At 38.4% G+C, this 22,568-nt stretch overlaps 4 protein-coding genes across 7 annotated transcripts; 2 read left to right on the top strand and 2 right to left on the bottom strand.

The window, feature by feature from the left end:
- Positions 1-3,981: 3,981 nt before the first annotated feature.
- On the bottom strand, positions 3,982-6,769 carry LOC133859634 (pentatricopeptide repeat-containing protein At5g39350-like). Its single transcript, XM_062295106.1, has one exon. It carries the CDS (start codon positions 6,665-6,667, stop codon positions 4,628-4,630), a length of 2,040 nt encoding a protein of 679 aa, XP_062151090.1. The 5' UTR covers positions 6,668-6,769; the 3' UTR covers positions 3,982-4,627.
- A 219-nt stretch (positions 6,770-6,988) lies between these two features.
- LOC133859630 (protein FAR1-RELATED SEQUENCE 5-like) lies at positions 6,989-11,651 on the top strand. 4 transcript variants are annotated; one of them, XM_062295098.1, is made up of 5 exons: positions 6,989-7,163; positions 7,544-10,028; positions 10,116-10,189; positions 11,070-11,253; positions 11,519-11,649. In XM_062295098.1, the coding sequence occupies exons 2-3, from the start codon at positions 7,695-7,697 to the stop codon at positions 10,185-10,187; spliced, it is 2,406 nt and encodes an 801-aa protein (XP_062151082.1). In that variant the 5' UTR covers positions 6,989-7,163; positions 7,544-7,694; the 3' UTR covers positions 10,188-10,189; positions 11,070-11,253; positions 11,519-11,649. The 4 variants fall into 4 exon arrangements, with proteins under 4 accessions (XP_062151082.1, XP_062151081.1, XP_062151080.1 ...); XM_062295097.1 differs by having other exon boundaries at positions 6,989-10,028; positions 11,516-11,651; XM_062295096.1 differs by having other exon boundaries at positions 6,989-10,028.
- Positions 10,652-11,641, top strand: LOC133860541 (vesicle transport v-SNARE 13-like). The gene is made up of 3 exons (XM_062296126.1): positions 10,652-10,738; positions 11,070-11,225; positions 11,516-11,641. Exons 1-3 carry the CDS (start codon positions 10,652-10,654, stop codon positions 11,639-11,641), a joined length of 369 nt encoding a protein of 122 aa, XP_062152110.1.
- Positions 11,652-20,402: 8,751 nt separating the features above from the next.
- Positions 20,403-22,279, bottom strand: LOC133859629 (BAG family molecular chaperone regulator 8, chloroplastic). The gene is made up of 2 exons (XM_062295095.1): positions 21,560-22,279; positions 20,403-21,445 (listed from the first exon to the last, which is right to left on the bottom strand). The coding sequence occupies exons 1-2, from the start codon at positions 22,175-22,177 to the stop codon at positions 20,660-20,662; spliced, it is 1,404 nt and encodes a 467-aa protein (XP_062151079.1). The 5' UTR covers positions 22,178-22,279; the 3' UTR covers positions 20,403-20,659.
- Positions 22,280-22,568: the final 289 nt, after the last annotated feature.

The following is a 22,568-nucleotide window of genomic DNA, read 5'->3' as shown; positions in this document are numbered from 1 at the left end:
GTCACAACGTTGAGTGTTGGTGGCATGTTGCAAATGCCAACTTCATTGCTATTTCTGTTGCTGATTTCTATGAATGTTATAAAAGCCCTGCATTCTTATTACTCATAAATCTCTCTCATGAACTGTTTTTGTGGCATTACAATTGCAAGAAGCCCCTCCAGTGCACGCTGGATGGGGAAAGAATGGCTATGTTTGGCAAACACCTTGAGATGCCTAAAAAGTATTTGCCAATTTCAGATGCCTTCTCTAATTTTTATTTTCTTTTTCCTTATTAATGAACTCAGAGTCCATATGAGTTTGTGACTTTTAAAAACGCAGTTAATCATTTGGTAAAATTGCAATTTTTAAAAACGCACCTCATTGCGTGCGATTTGAAAACTCATATTTTTTTACGTTTTCAAATCGCAAATTTTTAAAAGCACTCCCAAAGAATATAGTTTTTACAATTTGGTTTTAACCCCAATGGGATGACTCAGTTGGTCAGAGCCTGGGACGTTAGGGCATTTCTCCCTTCTGATCCCAGGTTCGAATCTTGGTGGGCGCTGCCTCCCTCTTGAGGCTAGCCACCCGGGCAAAGTCCACGTTTCAAGGCTCCATTCCTACAGTGGTGCTGAGGATGAGACACAGGATTAGTATGGGGATTCTGGCTGGGCCTCTACGCTCGGCTACAGTACCACTGTGTGTGGAGCAGCATATTTTGAGGTACTGTTCAGTTATAAGTGAATTGAGATTCCCATATCTTAAAAAAAAAAGAAATAAATAAATAATGGCCGTACCGAACGCACTCTCATATTGAATTTTCAGCTCATCTTTTGTGAATGAATAGCGATGAAACTGCTTTAGAAATTAAATATATGAGACTCGAGTATCAAACTTTATCACGCTAGTCTGGTATTCATTCATTTAGATGCTTCCAGTAGAGTTCCCAGCAGAGTTAGGTATATTTTTTACCCATTGAAGTCAACGATTCAACTATCTACCAGTAAAATTGCACATAGAGAGCTGATTAACGGATTTTTTATCATAAGAAAACTTTATTATGTTCCACCAGCATGTGGTTCTTTAACCAAATAGAGTCAATTGACATGACCATTATTGTAGCATGGAAGTAATTGGCTTTAGCTTGCCATATGGGGTAGTTAAACAATCACTGTTGACCTTCTCTCTCTCTCTCTCTCTCTCTCTCTCATTTTTTAATATAAATAAAGGGGCCCATCCAAAAGCATATCTCCAAATAAAAAAAGTAATGGCACATGACATGTAGTAGTCTGTCGGAGACAATGGCTTGAAAGTATAGCTGATGTATCATGTACTGTGGCCTATGGGTGCCTTCTTCTAAAGCTACATGCTCAACTAAGCATCATTTGGCCACGTACAGCATGGCAACAGGGACAGTTGCAGCATCCAACCCCCACTTTCGTGTCTTGTTCTATTTGTCTTTGTTTCAAACTCAGATTTCCTACCAGTTTTTGTCTAAAGAGCATGCAGCATGTACATAATGTACCGTTTTTAATGCTTCAAGTTCAAATGGCATGCAGCAAGTACCTCTGAAGGATACTTCTCGCTTTCATGGTGTTTCTAACTCTTTATATGCTTGATTGAGGTGTACATGTAATTGAGTGACCAACATGCTGCTGGTTAAGAGAAAGGAAAAAGATTAACTCTAATTAACTGGTAATTAAGTCTGACTACTACTAATAATCCCCCCTTGTGAGTTTTGTAGCAGAAAAAAATTGGGTATATATATATATTTTAAACAAGATAGCCATCATGCATGTCACAATTATAAAACTGAGCGTCTAAAAATGAACTGGCTATAAAATAAGATTATTTTACAGGTGAAAAAAATACAATGTAAGTCCACGTTTTAATAAGTAGGCACGCATGAAACGTCTTAGTATGCAATGAACTCCATCTTTTGTAAAAACATATGAGAATATCATACATCATCATGCAACAGGAGTTTCTGACATATAATATATAAAGCATAAAATCATGTTGATGCATTACATAAGTTAATACAATTACATGTGTATTCTATAGTCATAATCATCATCCACATGACCTATTTGTACTCATAACCCTCTTACGATAAGATTTGCGCGTTCCAAATGACATCTGGTACAATCCCAGTGCCTCGAGTGAGTGAGTTACCACTAGTTGGTCCGACCCCGGGTGATTCAACCAACTAATGATACCCATACCGTGGTGACTATACGCGTAGGTGGTTGCACCGATCACAATAGCCCTTGGGTCTAGAGTAAACTCTCTCATCACACACACTCGGCCATAAGGTCAAATCCGTATAAACCGGTATGCACATGTCCTATATTCTTCACCTATTTTTTTCCATGATAGCCATGTCATACAATTATTGTATTTATTTCATTATCCATACATGTAAATAAGAGTCACACAATTACTCATTTTGCAACCACTTTATCTTTACTTAGAAACCTTTAGAGTTCACAACATTAAGTCTCAAACCATTTCATGACAATACAAAGATACACATTTTATAACAAAATAGGCATGCTTGAAAATTACAGGTTATAGTTTCATGTAAGTTTACTCACCTTGATCGTAAAAATCTTCTACATCCTTCCCTCAAAAGCTATGGCTCATTTGTCAATGAGATATTCTATCATTAGTTGGGTTTTCTAAGATGTAACTCTAATTTAGCACTTCAACTATAGTTTTTCTGCATTCTATCTGATACCTTTAGAACAGTACATGAGTATTGTTCGAAAGGTAGGCACCGTATGACGATATCTAAACAATGTTCGAACGGTCAACAATGTCAAAACGATATTGACCATCGTCCAAATAGTACCATTCTATAACAGGTTGAACAATATTAGAACGATATGCTGTTCATCGTCTCATACCTTCAAAAAATCACATTTTTACTTCCCACCGGGCATCCAAAAGCTCATAAACTTTAAAAATGAACAATAGCTTTTCCTTTGCAACCCCACGTAGCTCCCCACCTAACCGTTCGAATGGTATTGACCATCATCCGAACGGTAGGGTTTTGTTGGCCCCAACGTGGCATATCGTTTGAACGGCATCTCTCTATCGATAGAACGATCCTAGATAGATTTTACCAAGTGTTTCACTGTCTCGTTTTCCTAATTTCCACCTTAACCGTTGTCTCTTATTTATTCTTAACCCTAGTTTAGAACGAGGTATTACATATACGAAGAATGAACCTGCAGCCTACCAGTTGAGCAACTCTCTCCTTTCCAAGCAATCATCGACTCACCAATTTATTTGGATCAAGTGTTGTTTCGAACTGGCTTGGAGGAATTTTTTCCAATCCAGTTTATTAAACTAACATATATTCAAAATACAAGTGAGAATTACATGCATTTTTAATAGAGCGTTTGATTCTCACATGTATTTTTAAAAATACATGTAAAAATCACATGCATCTTAAACATATGTGGGGTTTTAATAGATTAGAATGAAAAAAATTTATCTAACCCAATTTAGAAGAAAACTTCGTCCAATTTATAGTTCCATGATGGATTGATGCATGTTCTTCATTTCCTTTTGTGATCTCGAGAATTCAATTCACCATTAATTTTCGAAAACATCTTCGGCAATTACCAAGCAATATCAATGAGACATTTTTAATCACATGCATTTTTATCCCCTCTCGCATATTATGTTGGAAACAGAATGAAGATTCTAGAAGATGTATAAAATCCCATGATTAATAAGCATATAACGTACTCTACGCTAAACAAAATAAGTGGATAAATAAATAAAAACCTCTTCAATTGATTGATTCAGCCAATAATTATAACACAAAATTAAACCCGGCCAACTGTATCTTCTTTTTTTAACCATAAGAAAATAGTTTTATTTAAAAAGAACAAAAAGAAAATCAAAACCTATTAAATCTAATGATTATGTTGAGCTCTAAAATCAAGTATAATCATTTCTTGGAGAAGGGGAATACAATTGTCTAAGGTGTGACTCAGAAGACTAATTCATTAATTGATGGTATTAACGTGTATCAGACAACTCAGACCCCATTACAAAGAGATATCGGGTGGACCTGTATCTAATGAAGAGAGTTATCTGTCAAGAGAGATAATGGACAGTTAAATCCCATTAAAAGAGTATGTATAACACATATAACTGCTCCTCCAGGCTCCAGCACGTTCTTATATGGCTAACATGAAAGATACAAATGTATACCTTTGTATCCATACAATCCAGATCAATTACCATGCTTCGACTTAAGAAATTCCCATTTGTCCACGGACAGGTAGAATATTTATGAAAGGAGGGGAAAACCAGTCCATTCATAATGATGCCAGTTGCACCTTCTGTTTGACCAAGAACTTGCCTCTTCAGTCAATAAATATTCCAAAATCCACCCGCAAGCCCCATCATAAATGAAACAATGGCACCACAGGTTAAATTTGATAGGTCGCTTTCACAATCTAATATTATAGACATATATGAAGGCATTGCCTACTCTCTTTAAAGAGAGTCCTCTCTGCTCAATCAAACCAAGTCTTTCAACTAGCAGTAGCAATCATTCACCATAATCGAGCACTCTTCAATTGGGCATGTCAAAACCGAGATATTTTCCACTTGAAGTGTAGAATCTTTACCCAGTTAACACACTTCTGACCTCGACCAAACTGTGAGCAGGAGTTTTTCTCAATCCTATTTCATTCATCATATGTCTCACATTCTCGGCATCCTTCCACCTTCCCACTGCAGCATAAAGTTTCGCCATCAATACATAATTTCCTGTGTTTTCTGGCTCAAGCTCAAAAAGCCACTTTGCAGCAACTTCTCCTAGTTCAACATTCTCATGTTTCACACAAGCACCAAGCAGTGCACCCCAAACAGCATGGTTAGGCTTGAATGGCATTGTCCTAATTCGATCATAAGCTTCGGCCAGTCGACCAGCACGACCAAGAAGATCAACAATGCAAGTGTAGTGATCAGGACTAGGATTCATTTGGTGATTTTCAAGCATGAACTTGAACAAATTCAGACCCTTATCCACCAAACCTGCATGGCTGCATGCATGCAAAACAGAAGTGAAAGTGACTTCATTTGGTTTCACCCCAGATTGAACCATCTGATAGAAAAGTGAAACGGCAATCTCACCATAACCATGAACGCCATAACAAGCTATTATTACGCTCCATAGGATAATGTCCTTTCCTTTTTCAGGAACTTCACTAAAAATTTTGTGAGCAGATTCTAAGCTTCCACATTTTGAGTATATGTCGATCAAACCAGTAGCAACTTCGATGCTTGAAACGAACCCAGATCTTACCAGATAACAGTGTATATTTGTTGCTTGCTGTAAATCAGCAAGAAGAGCATATGCAGGAAGCAGACTATTCAAGGTTGCATCATTGGGTTGTACTGCTTCCATTAGCATTTGTCTAAAAAATTCTATTGCTTTTCTAGCAAGCCCATTCCGAACACATCCAGACAGAACAGCATTCCAAGGGACTACTCGTTTTTTGGTAGTTTTAGCAAACACTCGAAAACTGAGGTAAACTTTTTTGCATTTTGCATACATGTCAATCAATGCAGTCTCCACAATAACATCGGACTCAATTTTTTGCCTTATTGCCCACCCATGCAAACACCTACCATACTCAAAAGAGTACAAACTGCCACAGGCTGCAAGAAGGGAAGCAATACTAACTGAATTGGGTCTTACCCCATCAAATTGCATCGGCCAACAGAGCGCCAAAGCACTTCTTGCATCACCATTCAAAATGTACCCATTGATCATGGTTGTCCACGTAACCACATCCCTCTCACCCATCTTATCAACAACTAACCTTGCTTCGTACATACAACCACACTTTGCATACATATCCACCAACGCATTCCTCACTACTATCTTCTTCCCCAAACCCTTCTCTTCCATTAATGCATGAACCCTTCTTCCCAAAACCAAATCCTTAAAGTAACCACAAGCTGGCAACACTGAAACCATGGTAGCACAATCAGGCTCCACGCCCACATCCATCATCCAATTAAAAAACATCATAGCTTCCTTTGCACACCCATTTCGAAAATAGCCATTAATCATAGTATTCCAAGACACAACAGTTCGCTCCCACATTGTATCAAAAACCAGTCTCGCCGCCTCCTTCTCCCCACAATTCATATACATTGCCAACAAAGAATTCTGCACAAACGTGTCCAAGTCAAACCCAGACACCAGTGTTCGCCCGTGAACTACAACACCCACATTGAGCAACGACAAGTCACCGCAAGCCTTAACAACAAATGGGTACGTAAAGTGATCGGGCAGGCACTGCCCCCAAGAGAGCATTTCAACAAACACGTTTAGTGCGTCATAGGGTATACCATTTTGTACGTACATTCTTATCACAATGTTATACAAAAATAAGCTTCGGTCAGTCACTTCATCGAACAGTTTCTGTGCATGTGGAACGTACCCACATAGTGCATACGTTGTGGCAAGGTTTGAGCGAAGATCGCTGGAGTTTGAGGAGAGTAGGCCCGAGGTGATGGTGTGGGCATGGAGTTGTTTGGTCTTCGTAAGGGAGCGTGTGGCTGCGTAGTTTCCCAACAGTGACTTGCACTGGGCTGCGGTCGTGGTGAGAAGGTGCTTGGTTTTTGATAGCGCCTGAGCTGCGCCATTCATCAATCCAAGCGCTTGGGTCGCACTGGGCTGCGGCCGTAGTGAGAAGGTGCTTGGTTTTTTTCTCTCCCACAAATTCAAATAAAAATGAAACTGAAAAATAAATGTTAGGGCAAAGAGAAATATAGGAAAATTGCCTAGTACATTTTCTCTCCCACAATTTCAAATAAAAAAAAAAAAAAAAAAAAAAAAAAAAGGAAAACGACGTCGTTTTAAATTTCAATACGGTACGTACGGATTTAGAGTACCGAGTACGAATTCCGAAGCATAACAGACTACAAACAAAACAGCAGCCGTCGGATCCCCGAAACTGTACGCAAAACAAAAATGATCTCACAGCCAGTAATTGCCGGTTCAGGTTCCCATCAGAAAATGCAAGCAAGCAGTGCGTAATTGGTGTCCTCCCATTGCCTCTCGTCCGCGGCGGCCTTCTCGTCCCTCAATAAAATCCCACGCTCTCTCTCTCTCTCGTTCTCTGTTCTCGACCACCTCAACAGAGGTAATATGTACATTTCTCTTACGTTTGTCACCAACAAGAAGAAAAGAAAATCTATGATCTTTGAGGTTTGGTTGACAGTTTTGTCTTGGTCTTTGTTGGCAATATGGTCGTTGGCTTAAGCTACTTTTTATATTTTGGTAGTGAAATGAGTTCTTTAACCAACTATTGGTTTTGGTTCCCTATTTTCCCATTATAAGTTGCTTCGAATTCTTAGCTTAAAGGTGTGTAGGCTGTAGCTACGTGTTTGTTGATTACCTCATTGAATACTTGCTGAAAAGTTTTATATTTGATAAAAAAAAAAAAAAAGTTTTCGAATTTGGTGCTGTTGTGTTAATAGGTCTTTGTTTTTTGATTGATGCTCATATTTTCCAATGACCCAGAAGAATGCCGTATGTTATGAGACTGGTAAATTATGTGTTGTGGAATCTGTGCCTGTTTCCAGAAAGACCATGAATGTGAATGAGAATTAGAGGTTATCGATTGGTTTGAATTTTTGTAAGTCTTTTGGAATCGAAGGGTTGACAAAATAAAATGGAGGAAGAGCCTTCTAGTGAAGCTAAAGAAGGGACGGACTCTTATGCGACTTTGGATGAGGAGGGCGGTGAATGTTGTGTGGCTGAGGATGTTGAAGCCCCAATGGTGTTGGATAATGTGAATTTTGAATATTCTCAGAGTTTAGTGGGTGGGGTTGTAGAGCCCATACTGGGGATGGAGTTTACTTCAGAAGATGATGCGAGGAACTTTTACAATGCGTATGCTAAGCAAACGGGTTTTAGTATTCGTGTGAATTCATATTATCGTTCGAAGAAAGATAATTCAATTATATCTCGAGAGTTTTGTTGTTCTAAAGAAGGGTTTCGCCGAGAGAGGCATGCTAAAAGGATAGATTTGGGTGAAGACACAAAAAGGAGGCGTGCTAGACCTATCACAAGGGAAGGTTGCAAAGCATTGATGACCGTGAGGAAACGGGACAATGGGAAATGGTATGTGGCGAAAATAGAAAAGAACCACAGCCATGAGCTTGTGACTCCAGCAATGCGGCAATTTCTTAGGTCACAGAAGCAGGAGTGTGATCCCAGAAAAAGTTTGAGCAACTCTTTCAGTTCCCCTGGAATGAGTTTAAATGGTCCTGTCAATGTCTTGACTGAAGATTCCAACAGTTCTGGTAAAATGGTATTTAACGCACAGAATGCTGTCAATTACATTGGAAAGGGAAGGCTGAGCACTTTTGGGATAGATGCCCAAAGTCTGCTTGGATTTTTTAAGGTTATGCAAGCTAGTGATCCTGCATTTTATTATGCGATACAGGTTGATGAAGAAGATAGGCTAAGTAGCGTTTTCTGGGTTGACACAAGATCAAGAATTGCTTATAATTGTTTCTCTGATGTCGTAGCATTTGATACTACTTATCAAGTGAATCAATATAAAATGCCATTTGCCCCTTTTACTGGAGTAAATCATCATAAGCAATCAGTGCTGTTTGGCTGTGCATTGCTTGCAGATGAGACTGAATCCACATTCATTTGGCTTTTGACAACTTGGCTTGAGGCAATGTCTGGCCAGCAACCTGGCTTAATTATAACCGACTATGATTCTGCCATACGCAGAGCAGTAGAACAGGTTTTCTCCCAGTCAAGGCATCGATATTGCAAATGGCATATCATGAGCAAAATGCCGAGGGAAATGGGACATATATACAGCTCACTACCAAGAACATTTCAAATAGAATTTGATAGGTGCATTAATAAGAGCGAGACACCTGATGAATTTGAATCTACTTGGCCAATACTTCTGGATAAGTACAATCTTAGGGGAAATGAATGGCTTCAATCACTTTACATTGATCGCAAGTTGTGGGTGCCAACATATGTAAGAGATACATTCTTTGCAGGGATGTATGCTGCTCAGCGAAGTTCAAGTGTGAACTCACTCTTTGGTGGCTATGTAAATGCAAGGACTACCTTACCAGATTTTGCAGAGCAATATGAGAAGGCCTTAGATGATAGATATGAGAAAGAAGCAAGGGCAGAGTTTGATACCTTTTATACTAAACCAGTTCTGAAGACACCACTTCCTATGGAAAAGCAAGCAGCAGACATTTACACAAGAAAAATATTTACAGTATTTCAGGATGAAGTATTTGAATCTCTTGCACTTGCTGTGAAATTCAGTGGAGAGGATGGAGGAACCAGCACATACGAGGTAGCAAGATTTGATGAAGAACATAAAGCTCACTTTGTATGTATTAATGTAGCTGAACAAGTAGCTAGTTGTAGTTGTAAGATGTTTGAATTCGAAGGGGTCCTTTGCCAACATGTGCTTGCAGTTTTTAAAGTAAAAAATGTCTTTATGCTTCCACAGCATTATATTTTAAAGCGATGGACAAGAAATGCCAAGGATGAGGCCATTTTGGATGCTCAGGCCTGTGGTGAAACACAAGGCAATTCTCAGAAAAGCAAGAAATTGCAGTACAATATTTTGTATCAGGAAGCAATTAAATGTGCAGATGAAGGGATGGCATCTGACCATAGTTTTAAAGTGGCATTAAATGCCTTAAGAGAGGCCAGGATCAAAATTGCTGATGCAAAGAAGAAAACCATCAGTGCAACAAAACTGGAAACCATGGCCAGCACAAGTTATCAGGATGAAAACACCACAATTGCCAGTCAGGTGGACAGTTCATCAGCCGTAGTAACTCCCCTTGAACACCAGAAAACTAAAACAAGAGAATCTTTAAGAGAAAGTAATATATTAGCATCGGAGCAATCATCAAGCAGAGCTACACCATGCACTAATTGTAAATGCCCAGCCCATGACAGTAATACTTGCTTGTGGTTGAAGGATTCAGGCCAGAACACTTCCATGGTAAGATTATTTTATTCAAATGACATTTACTTTGTGTTAAATATCAGTATCTGCTCTAATCATTTGAGACTTGTTTCTCTTTTTTAGGAAAATCAAAATCAGAAAATTGCCTGTACGACCAGTCTTTGCGGGATAGGAGGCAACATCCCTTTGAACTGAAGGTTTATTTAGTTCCACAGTTGTTGAACATGTTAGCCTCTTTTAATTCGTATTATTAATATGATTGATCAGATATTGGATGTGTGATCTTTTTAGTTTATCCATTTTGATTGTATTCTTCAAGGGAAGTGAAACATACAAATTTATGGCTACTGTCCCTTCAGTATGGGTTTTTTATGGAAAAAAGAAAAAAAAAAAAGAAAACAAAAAGAAAACAAAAAGTAGAGGGTTAGCTATGTGATTCCTCTGCCACGCCAATCCTGGAGGACTATGGGAATCCTTCCTTTGCCACGCCATGCGCATCTGAGGTGCAGAGTCCTGCAGTCTTGATCTCATTCCTGTTATTTTGTGTTCTCTGTCTTCGGCGAAAACCCTCTTTTGAGGGAATATAAATCAGATATGAATAATCTAAAAAGTGAAGTTAAGAGAATGGAGCTGCCTAAGATGCGTTGTTGGAATCAAGCATGGCCGATGCTCTCACAATATTTCTAAAATTGCTTAGTTTCCTCTTTATGCTTATTGTTTTGTGTGGCATGGTGATTCATAATCTGGTAGTGGTTTTATGATAGATGTGGTAACTAACAGGAAAGAGATTTCCAGGTTTCTATCTTCTTTTAGTGCCATTGTTATATATTATTGCCATTCACTTGGTCCTTTGAATGATGGTTGTCTAAGTTATTGGGTCTAGGGATACTAGCAGTCTTAAGTCTTTTACATATTCTAAAATTTTTACTCTCTTTTGCTTTCCCGTTGTGGTACATTAAAATTTTAGTGTCTGATTTTGCAGACTGATAACTGGTGAATATTGGCACATTCCTTTTTTAATGCTTCCTTGAATTTGTAGGTTGTTATTTGACGTAAATATTGATGCTTCTCCAATAGGCATTTGCTGATCAGAGAGCAAGACTAATGATGTCAATGGAAGGATTAAGCAAATTTGGTGACAGAATTAAGGAAAGTAGAAGAACCATCGTGGAAACAGAGGAGCTGGGTGCCTCAGCTCTTCAAGATTTGCACTCTCAGCGACAGTCTCCATGGGCATGGAGACTGTCATGCTCATAACACGGTAATTATTCACTAAGGTGTTTCAGATTCAACTATATTAGCTGCAACGAGCAGGTTGCTTTTTAGTTTCTTGTTTTCTTCAATGTGTTTTTTTTTAATTTGCCCTTGTCACTGCATGTTTCTTTTTTTTGTCTTTTTCTTGTCTCAGCAGTAGTGCCTAGTATTGAGTTTCTATATCATTGACTATCATATACTTTAGCTTTCAAGTTTAAGCCATAATAGGGTTGACTATTTTTCTATCTGATGGTTTCTTACTGTGGCAGCAGCATGGAGTGGAAGATACAATAGGAAAGAGCAAGAAAGTTTTGACTGCCATGTCAAGGAGGATGAGCAGGAACAAGTGGATTATTGGCACCATTATTGCAGTTCTTGCATTGCTATTGTCTTGATCGTGTACTTCAATAGTTCTAAACAGCGAGGACAATTTGTCTTGGGCTTGCCGCTTGTGGGTGTCTCCAAGGGACACATTTTCTTCGTTCTTTTCCTTTTACTGTTCTTGGTTTTTTTTTGTGAGCTTGCAATTGAGGGTTAACATAAACATACTTTGCTGTTCAGTTACAGCAAGTGTTGATTTGCTTTGTTCATTTCTGGATGCATTTTGTGTTCTCTAATTTTTCGTCTGCATAGCTGCGGTTCCTCTGTAATGAGTACATATTGAACAGATTATGATCAATCAGAAATTAAATACTATTCCATTATGCACTTGAAGAAATTCAATGGTGACTTTTATTCAATGCGTATGCTTTTCTTAGAAGAGAACTGGTTTTTGAGAATGTTAATTTATATGCAGATCCTGTGTGTGACAGAATCTGTTCAATATTTTGCCATTGCAATTGGTTCAAAGTTGATTATGATCCATCAAATTGACAACTAGCAATTCTTGTTAACTTTCAGGTGCCCTAATGGCTAATCCCAATCCAAAGACTGCCAAGAGAAGGAAAATGGAAAATTAGATTCCTAGTTAAAATACGCTTATCAAATGGAAAATATATGTTGATTTATAACATCTAGAATTACCAAATATGAAACGTGTGGATATATGCAAAAAATCCCAGATTTTTGGCTTATAACCAATCAGTATATGACATGTTACTCGTGTTAGAACTAGTAGAGACATGGGCGATATAAAAAAAAAAATCAAGAGAATACATTATATTATTTTGAGGATGTCTCAAACGAAGTTGACGAAGTGGACATGCCTTTACAAAAATAAGTACAGAGCACCAATATGCTCCAAGAAAATTGAACAAATAAACAAAAAAATTACAATCTTTTCCTATCTTAACCGACACCAGCAGCAGAACAGAGTTTTGATTCTCTGTTTTGATCAGAAAATTTTGCATGACGAACTCATTGTAGTCTCTTTAACGTGGTCTTCAACACATATCTTGAACATAAAATCATAGAAGGCAGCAGATAAGTTGTCCCGACCTAGGCAAATAAAGCACCAAACTCAGCATCACAAAAGTCCACCCATGTACCAATCGGCAGATCCTCTAATGGCGTCTCGGTGGCTTGAGGTCCATCCCATTCAACAATGTTGCAGTGCATCCTCTTTCTCTGCTGGGTTCCGTCCTCAAGTAGCAGCACGTCTTGGGACCCATCCTCAAGTAGCAGCACGTCTTGGGGGTTTTCAGTTTCAGGAGCCTGACCAATATCTTGAAAGCATCTTTTAACCCCAGCTCTTGATTCTGATCTTTTCTTTTGGATGGTGCACTGACAGGACCCAGTCGGTAATCTTTTCTTGCTCCCCAACAACTACAAGTGAGAACTCGTGCATAATCCAGTTAGTTTTTTTCATGCACGAACCCTCTTTTAACCCTGAAACAAAACAGTTTCCTGGTCACGTGAAAGAGTCTCTACGACTACAAGGGTGGGGGAATGGGCAGTAATACGTATCAGTAAGAGGATAAGTTGTTAATAGTGTTTAACAAGAAGAGGATGTCCCCTCATTAGCTAATATTAGATAGATAAATGCTAGAATATCTCTCGGTGTTCTCTTTGAATGGCATAGATGTAATTTTTTAATTACATCTATGTCCTTTTGAATGTCATAGATGTAATTTTTTAATAAAAAAATTACATCTATGCCATTTCAGGAGAACACGAGGAGAACATAAGAAGATGCTCTAGCATTCCTCTATTAGATAAGGTAGCAGTATTAATCTAGTAGAAGTAGTAATTGTAATAGTGTTTGGTGGGATGTGTCGGATTATTTAAATTTTTTATTTAAGTATTAAAAAAAAAAATCAAAGAAGCAAAACAAACTAATTTTATTAAGGGAAAACTTTATAAAACTCACATGAATTTCCATTCGACTTGAAACTACTTCCTAAAGTTAAAAACTCTCAATTTCGTCCCTCAATCTTTGAATTTGTTGCAATGTCCCCCTCCGTTAGGATTTGACGTTAAATCAGACAACAAAATAGGTAAAATGAATTTTATATCCCTGAAAATTTTATATAAAATTCACAATATACCCTTAATTTTAAATTAAAACTAAAATAAAATAAAATAAATTAGACCCATGTCAAAGCCTAGTGGTGACCCCATCGTGGGTCAGAAGACCTCGTCGTGGGTCACGGGTACCCATACCTTATGTTTTTTTTTTTTAAAAATGAAAACAAAACAAAAATCATAAGAGTATTTTTGTCATTATAGCCGGAATCCGACATTTATTTCCGATTAAAATGTCAGCTCAGGTTTTGGGCGGCCCATCAGGTTCAAAGATGCCCTTAGAATTTAACTCCAAACCCTAATGGAGAGGGGACATTGCATAAAATTAAAAGTTCTTGGGGTCAAATTGAGAGTTTTTGAACGTTATGGGGTCATTTCAAAATACATGAAAGTTTAAGGGAGTTTTGTGAAGTTTCCCCATTTATTAATGATATGGCCATCAAGAAAATGAGGTGAGAGAGATCTGTAGGGTGAGAGGGGAAAAATTTGCCAATGCCCCCTCCCAAATGACCCAAACTACTAAAATTTGTCAATTTCCTCCAATGACAAAAATACCCTACATAAAATTATTAAAAAACTAAAACTAAACATTTTTTTAATTTTTTTAATTTTTTTTTTTGTCTTATTGACAAATTTTAGTAGTTTGAAGGGACATTTACTCGATCAATAATTTGGGAGAATATTGATAATATAGTGGTAGTTTGAGGAGGAATTTGTTTCCCCTTGCCCAAAACAAAAACAAAAGACAAAAAAAACTTTCAAGAGTGTGTGGCTACAAGTGTACCCAACTCATCTTAAAATGTCTATGCAGCATAAGTTTTTCTTGAAACTATATCGCACCCCTCATGAAGCCTTGTAGTGTTCATTAGTTTTTATCTCTTCATTTTTTAGTTTTGAAGACTTCGATGTTTTAATTTGTGGTGCACATGTGTTGAGTTTTAAGTTAAAAGACTGTAAAGAGCCTAATTGGTAGATTCCAAATCAAGAGTCCTACACTCCTACTCCTATTCGAACAGGTAAAAGTTTGAGTTGTGCAATTTGTACAAAGGTTTCTCCACCTCCACCAACTCTACACAAATCTCTCGTAAGGGTGGAATTGAAGATGGTAATGAGTCCCACACCCTTTGAGATGTATGTAAACATTTTATGCACGTATCTTAAAGGCATTAATTGCGTGGGTTTTTACTCGGTCCTTTTTTTCTTCATCACCATCTTTCTCTTTAATTCTCTTTATGCACTACTCTTTAAACTGTGTAGTATTTTCTGATTTGCTGTTTTCTTTTATGAGTTGTGTATCACACACACACTGCAACTCTATTCTCTCAATCTCCAAACAACTTATAACCCCATCTATATAACCATCGAAATTCCGAAGGGTAAGTGATAGAATCTGAATTGTAGTGAAGATATTGAGGAACAGAGAAGGAAAAAGGGAAGAACAATAACAGAGAGAAAAGGAAGCTTGAGAGAAAAGTATTCTCGCTCTTTGTATTAACTAACTAGATCAAGTACTGAGATTACATTTATATATCTAACTTCTACCAGCTGTCAAAATACAAGCTGTACATAACAATCTGTTCAAACAAAAAAACACGTGACTATAATTGTAATACTCCCCCTCAAGAGGAATGTATATTAAGAACATTCATCTTGGAAATTAAAGAAGTAAATAAAGGACAGCCAAGAGCCTTTGTAAACACATCTGCAAGCTGATTGTGACTATTAACATGCATCGTGCGAATGATACCATTCTGAATGTGCTCACGAACCAGATGACAATCTATATCAATATGTTTTGTGCGTTCGTGGAAGACCGGATTTGCTGCAATGTGAAGAGCAGTAGAACTGTCACAAAACATCAAGGCAGGCTGAGAATGAGAAACAGTAAGATCACGTAGCAAAGAAAGGATCCAAACAAGCTCACAAGAAGTAGACGACATACTACGGTATTCAGCTTCAGCAGAAGACCGAGAGACAGTAGATTGTTTCTTGGATTTCCATGAGACAAGTGAATCACCAAGAAATATACAAAATCCAGTAGTAGACTTCCGACTGTCTATGCAACCGGCCCAATCACTGTCACAAAATGCTTTAAGCTGCAAATTACAAGCAACCGGGTAGAATAAACCCTGACCAGGAGCATTTTTAAGATACCGAAGGATGCGAGTTGCTGCATCAAGATGAGGTTGACGGGGAGTGCTCATAAACTGGCTCAGAACTTGGACTGAATAAGTAATATCAGGTCTGGTTATGGTTAAGTATAAGAGTCTACCAATTAACCGACGATATGAAGTAGGATCTGCCAAAAGAGAACCATCATCTCGAGACAATTTGTGAGTAGAATCCATAGGAAACAGAATAGGCTTTGCTGCCAATAGTCCAGCATCTTGAATTAGCTCCAAGGCATACTTCCGTTGGGATAAAGAAATACCCTGTTTGCTACGAGCTACTTCCAAACCAAGAAAGAATTTTGCAGGACCCAAATCCTTGAGGCGAAATTTGGAGTTCAAAAAGGAAGTGAAATCAGTTATAGCAGCAGCATCATTGCTGGCCAGCAAAATATCATCTACATATACTAACAAAGCCATATAAGTAGATCCCTGCATCCTTGTGAACAATGAGTAATCAGACTTAGATTGGATAAATCCATGATCAAGTAAAGTAGTGGAGAATTTGGAAAACCACTGACGAGAAGCCTGCTTTAAGCCATATAAAGATTTAGTCAACTTACAAACCCGAGACTCCCCCTTGCTAGCAAAACCGGGAGGTAAAGTCATGTAGACTTCCTCATGTAAATCTCCATGTAAAAAGGCATTATTGACATCTAATTGGTGAAGATGCCAATTATGAGCTGCAGCAAGAGTAAGAAAAATTCTAACAGTAGTAATCTTAGCGACCGGAGAAAACGTTTCAAGGTAATCAATCCCTTCACATTGATTATATCCTTTAGCTACTAAACGAGCTTTGTATCTTTCAATACTACCATCCGACTTGTATTTAATCTTATACACCCACTTACAACCAATAGGGTGCTTATGAGGAGGAAGATCAACTAAAACCCATGTATTATTAAGCTCAAGGGCTGTAATCTCAGCATCCATAGCATCTCGCCAATGAGCATGCTTGATGGCTTGATGAAAAAATTTTGGTTCAACATTAGATGAAACCGAAAGACAAAAATGACGATGAGTAGAAGAGAGTTTATTATAACTAAGAAAAGAGGAAAGAGGATAAGAAATACCCGATGAGCATGCTGTCCTGTCCTGAGGAGTAGATGAGAGTGAGGTAGAAGAAGTCACCAATTGACAATGAAAATCTTGCAAGTATCGTGGAGGCTGTTTGGTGCGAGATGATTTTCTAAGAGGAGGAATAGGTGGATGAACATCAGGAGAAAGTTGAAATTGAGAATTGGAAATATCTGAATGATGAATAGAGTCAGAAAAAGATGTAGGATTCAGGATGGGAACAGAATTTGGTAAGGGAGATGGAGGTTCGGGTATAGGGACAGGAGCTGAATCAGGAATAGGATGAGAATTTGGTAAGGGAGATGAAGGTTCGGGTATAGAGGCAGGAGCTGGATCAGGAATGGGGTGAGGTAAAACAAGATGACCATCTGAAGTAGAAATGAAATTAGAAGCAAAAGGAAAAATATGTTCATGAAATATAACATGTCGAGAGATAACAAGTGATTTGGTGTGAAGATCATAGAGAGTATAACCTTTCATACCAATAGGATATCCAACAAACACATAAGGCTTTGCTCTAGAATCAAATTTTGTCCTAGAACGAAGAAGAGTGGAAGCATAACATAAGCATCCGAAAACACGAAGATGAGAAAAGGAAGGAGGTTTGGAAAAAAGAATTTCAAAAGGAGATTTGTTGGATAAAAAAGGAGTAGGAAGGCGATTTATAATGTGAGTAGCAGTGAGGACACATTCTCCCCAGAAAAAGAGAGGAAGATGGGATTGAAAACGAAGGGATCTAGCTACATTAAGCAAATGTTGATGCTTTCTCTCAACAATGGCATTTTGTTGAGGAGTCTCAACACAACTAAGATGATGAAGGGTTCCTTTGGAAGCAAAAAAATCAGGCATGCAAAATTCAGATCCATTATCACTTCGAAGACACTTTATTTTGGAATGAAATTGTGTTTCATCAAGATGAAAAAAAGAAATGATAAGACCACGAGTTTGAGACTTATGATGCATGAGATAAACCCAAGTATAGCGGCTGTGATCATCTACTATGGTAAGAAAATATGAGCAACCAGTATTAGATTTAACAGAAAATGGTCCCCATAAGTCACAATGAATAAGATCAAAAGGAGAAACAGCATGTGAAGTGCTGAGATCAAAAGGTAATTTTCTTTGCTTAGCAAGAGGACAAATTGTGCAAACTTTATTTTTATTAACAACCATTGCAGGAATGTACTGATGCAAAAGATGCATTCGAGAGAAAGACACATGACCTAACCGGTAATGCCATACATCATCAGAAACAGTTCTTATGGAATTTACAGAAACAACTGAATCTAAGACATTATTGAAAGCAACATGAGACTGTGGAACAAAAGAAGGTTTCCCTGATACTTGCAGAAAATAGTAGAGGCCACTTCGTTCTTCACCCACTCCAATCGTCTTCCAATGGGACAGATTCTGCATGAAACAATAAGAGCCAAAAAAGATGATACAACAGTGAATGTTTAAAATGAGTTTACTTACTGAAATGAGATTAAAGGAGAAGGATGGAACACAAAGAACATTATGAATAGTTAAATTTTGGGAAAGCCGAACAGTACCAATATGAGTAATCAAAGCTAGGTGACCATTAGGAAGCTTAACATACCTAGATTTAACAACAGAAAAAGTGGTAAAACATGAAATAGAATTGCACATGTGATCGGTGGCTCCTGTATCTATGATCCAGGAATTCTTTTGAACATTTTCAGAGGCAACTTTGAAAGTGTGGGATGAATAGAAAACCGAATGTTTAGTATTCAAAATAGGAACTGAATTAATAACATGAGTACCTGTCATCTTTGAGAAAAGATGATCCTGATTGGCAGGTGATGCGCAAACTTGATGACCAGAGACAGTGTTAGAGGCAGAGGCGGAAGGATTGATCAAAGTGAGAAGTTTTTGACACTGTTCTTGGGTAAAAGGAAATTGTGGAGTGAAAGATGGAGGATACTCATACTCTTGAACTTGGTTGGCCGAATGATCAGATGGATTATATTGCTGAGATGTCTTGGTTTTGGTGAATTTGAAACCTGGTGGAAATCCATGTAACTTGTAGCACTTTTCCACAGTGTGGCCTAGGATGCCACAGTGAGTACAGGTTGGTCGATCTTTGCGCATAGCCGACTTACCAAAACGATTCGGAGTGGTGAAAATAGCCTTTCCAGCCAAGGCAGCAGTATTGTGATGAAGGATATCCTCAGTAGAGGAAATTTCCCTCTGTCGTTCCTCTTGCAAAAGAAGAGAGAAAACTTTGTTGATAGGTGGCAGAGGATCAATAAGAAGAATCTGACCTCGTATATGCGCATAACTGTCATTAAGCCCCATAAGAAATTGAAAAATAGACTCCTGTTGAAAGTATTCAAGAGCAGATGTTTGCGCGCCACATGAACAAGCAGAAATCGGACGGTAATTGTTAAGCTCTTCCCACAGAGCTTTCAGCTTGGTGTAGTAAGCACTTTCACTTAGGTTTTCTTGAGACAGAGTGGAAATGGACTTCTGAATTTGATAAATCCTTGGTCCATTTTTCTGAGAAAATCTCTCTTTCAGATCAAGCCAGATCTCTTCTGCAGTGTTAAGGTAGATAACACTTGCGGCAATATCCTTGGAAACTGAATTTATAATCCAAGATAATACCATTGTATTGCACCGAATCCATGGTAGATATGTTGATGCAGTAGGAGCTGGTTTGGTAATGGATCCATCTACGAATCCAAGCTTATTTTTGGCCGTGAGCGCCATGATCATAGATCGACTCCATGTATGATAATTGTCTCCGTCCAATGGAAGAGAAACCAGAACAGATCCCGGACTATCTCCATGATGGAGATAGTAGGGATTGATGAAGGATTCACTCATGTCGATGATGATCGGATCTTCCATGAGAAAAAAAATTGATCGAAGAAAAAAAAATGAGAAGAGATGAAATGAAATGAGACCTAATTCAGATTGATTGAAAAAAGAACAACTAATTTTGCTCTGATACCATGATAGAATCTGAATTGTAGTGAAGATATTGAGGAACAGAGAAGGAAAAAGGGAAGAACAATAACAGAGAGAAAAGGAAGCTTGAGAGAAAAGTATTCTCGCTCTTTGTATTAACTAACTAGATCAAGTACTGAGATTACATTTATATATCTAACTTTTACCAGCTGTCAAAATACAAGCTGTCAAAATACAAGCTGTACATAACAATCTGTTCAAACAAAAAAACACGTGACTATAATTGTAATAGTAAGTGAAGTTCCCACAAATAAATTTGAAGAGACTTGAGGTCGGAAGAAAGATATGAAATATGGCTTTTATCTCTCCCTGTCTACAGTTCTCCCCATGTCTTAAATGTAATGGAGGCAGGCCAAAAACAATCATAGACTTACCTTTTATTCCTTTACATCCATACACGAGCTAAAAATACTGTAATAATAAAAAGAAAAAGATAAAAAGAGGAGAACATAAATGACTCCAAACAATGGCGTTGTGAATGAAATGAATTAAACAATCAGTCAACATTTGAATTTTCAGGTTGCACTGACCAATCTCAAAAGTCAAAATCCTATTCAGAGTGGACAGTGAAGGCTACAAACGCAAACACACCTTTCACAATGGATTTTTAATCTGAAGTAACAATTAGAATGACATTGTGGAAGACAGAAACCAACAAATATCTTGTCACAAAAGTATGCAGGACAAATACGTGACCCCGTAGATTGCCTGTTATGTCACAATTTTCAGAGCCTTTCTCCTTTTCATCGAATCAGCTTGAGACTCCATCCTCACAGGCAAAGGGGCAGAGAATGCATAACCCCTATTATGATCCTGATTATGCCCTCTAATTTCATATTTTCTTTCCCCATCACTGGTCTGCGGTGATGCTCCATTCTCCCAGTGTGCCTTCTCATCGTCCTCAGTCCCCTGAGGAAAGCCCTTAACTTCTTCAGCTTCACTGCAAAGAATATCCACAAGCTCTCCCTGATCATCACTGGAAACACTCTCATCCAAGCAAGTACCATCCCCACTTGAAATTGGCTCATGGTCATGGCTGTTACTAAAAACCCTAAACATATTCCCATTCTCTGCAAAACTCACACTTTTCTTCACCCTAGATTGAACTTCATTCCTCTTCACCAAAACCCCATTTCTAATTTGCCCAGTATTTCTACTTATGACAATTCTAGGGTTTTCCTCATCATTATCACTGGCATGCTGGAACCCCTCAAGCTCCACATCTTCCTCATCATTTTGACACACCCTCGAAAACCCACTAATATTTTCAACTCTGGCCCTCAATTTCTCTAACATTTCCCTCTGCCCACCCAAACTTCTAATCTTAGTTGCCAAAACCCTAGATTTGTTAACATTTGGATGACCAAAACTCACATTCTTCACTGTTTTGAGGGAAAGCCCATGCCTTTTCACAGCAACCTCATCTATAAACTCCAAGAACCGCCCCAAATCTCTGCTAAGAGACCTTTTTCCATCCCTAATCATTGGATCCCCACCCTGCAAATAAAACCCACAAACTTAAAATTTTAGTCAAAAAAAAAAAACGCAAAAAAATAGAAGAAAAACGAGAAGAAATTTTGGACAAATAACAAATACCCATGAACGATTTACCTGAATAGAGTCAAGCCTAAGAAGCAAATCCATGACTTTGTGAGAAAGTGCATCAACATCGAAGCGGGTTTCACTGGAAAGTGAGGATTTGAGAGAATTGAAAGTGGACTTGACGAGAGCGAGGTCTTTGAGCAAACTAAGCGTTCTTGATCTGCGAACAAGGAAGGCACGGAAATGGGTTTGGATAACACGAGCGGCGAAGTCTCTGAGAGAGTACGGAGGACATTTATACGAAGATGGAGAAGAATAAACGGAAAGATGGTGGAGAGAGGACTCCAGAGCGTCGATGCGGCGAATCAGAGAGGAGAGAAGAGAATGGGTCCCTGGAATTTCTTGGAAGCGTGGATTCTGAGACCGTCGTTGGTGGTGTTGGTGTTGGTATTGGCTTTGGGTACGAAGATTGTGGGTGTCGAGTTTCGTAGATTGCGGATAGGGATCGTGATGATGGCTTGGTGGGACAGATTGGAGAATGTGAGCAGCAAGGGCTTGGAGAAGTGGGTCTGGTAATGGCGGGGAAAGATGGGGTGGTGGTGGTGGGCTGCAGCAGTGGCAGAAGTTGCAGCAACAGGCGGTGGTTGTCTGGGGGGGAGGGTGGCTGTGGTGGTGGTGACTGGCCATTTGGTGGTGAGGGAGACAGGGACTTGCGGGGCTTCGAGGGTTTTGATGTGCTTGGGAACCTTCTGTGCGAAGACTTCTGTGTCCGTCTCTCTCAATGTTAAATGCTTGGGAACTTTCTGTGGGAAGTTTTATGTCATAATCAATAATATATAGAAATTAATAAAAATCCAAAATTCTGTTTTAATAACATATATTATATATATATAATTTAGAACCTCAAACTACAATCCTTCCTCCGGATGGTCTTTCAAACTGTCAAAGTTTGCATTCTGACCCCCAAACTACCAAAACCTTTGAAAAAAATCAAATTTTGACAAAATATCTACATAATACTCCTGCCACGTATCATTTTTAATTAAAAAAATAATCAAAAAATTAAAAAACAAATAAA

This window comes from Alnus glutinosa, chromosome 2 (assembly GCF_958979055.1).
Source record: "Alnus glutinosa chromosome 2, dhAlnGlut1.1, whole genome shotgun sequence".
Lineage (NCBI taxonomy): Eukaryota > Viridiplantae > Streptophyta > Magnoliopsida > Fagales > Betulaceae > Alnus > Alnus glutinosa.
Note: the sequence above shows the minus strand (reverse complement) of the source record. Positions and strands in the feature narration are given on the sequence as shown.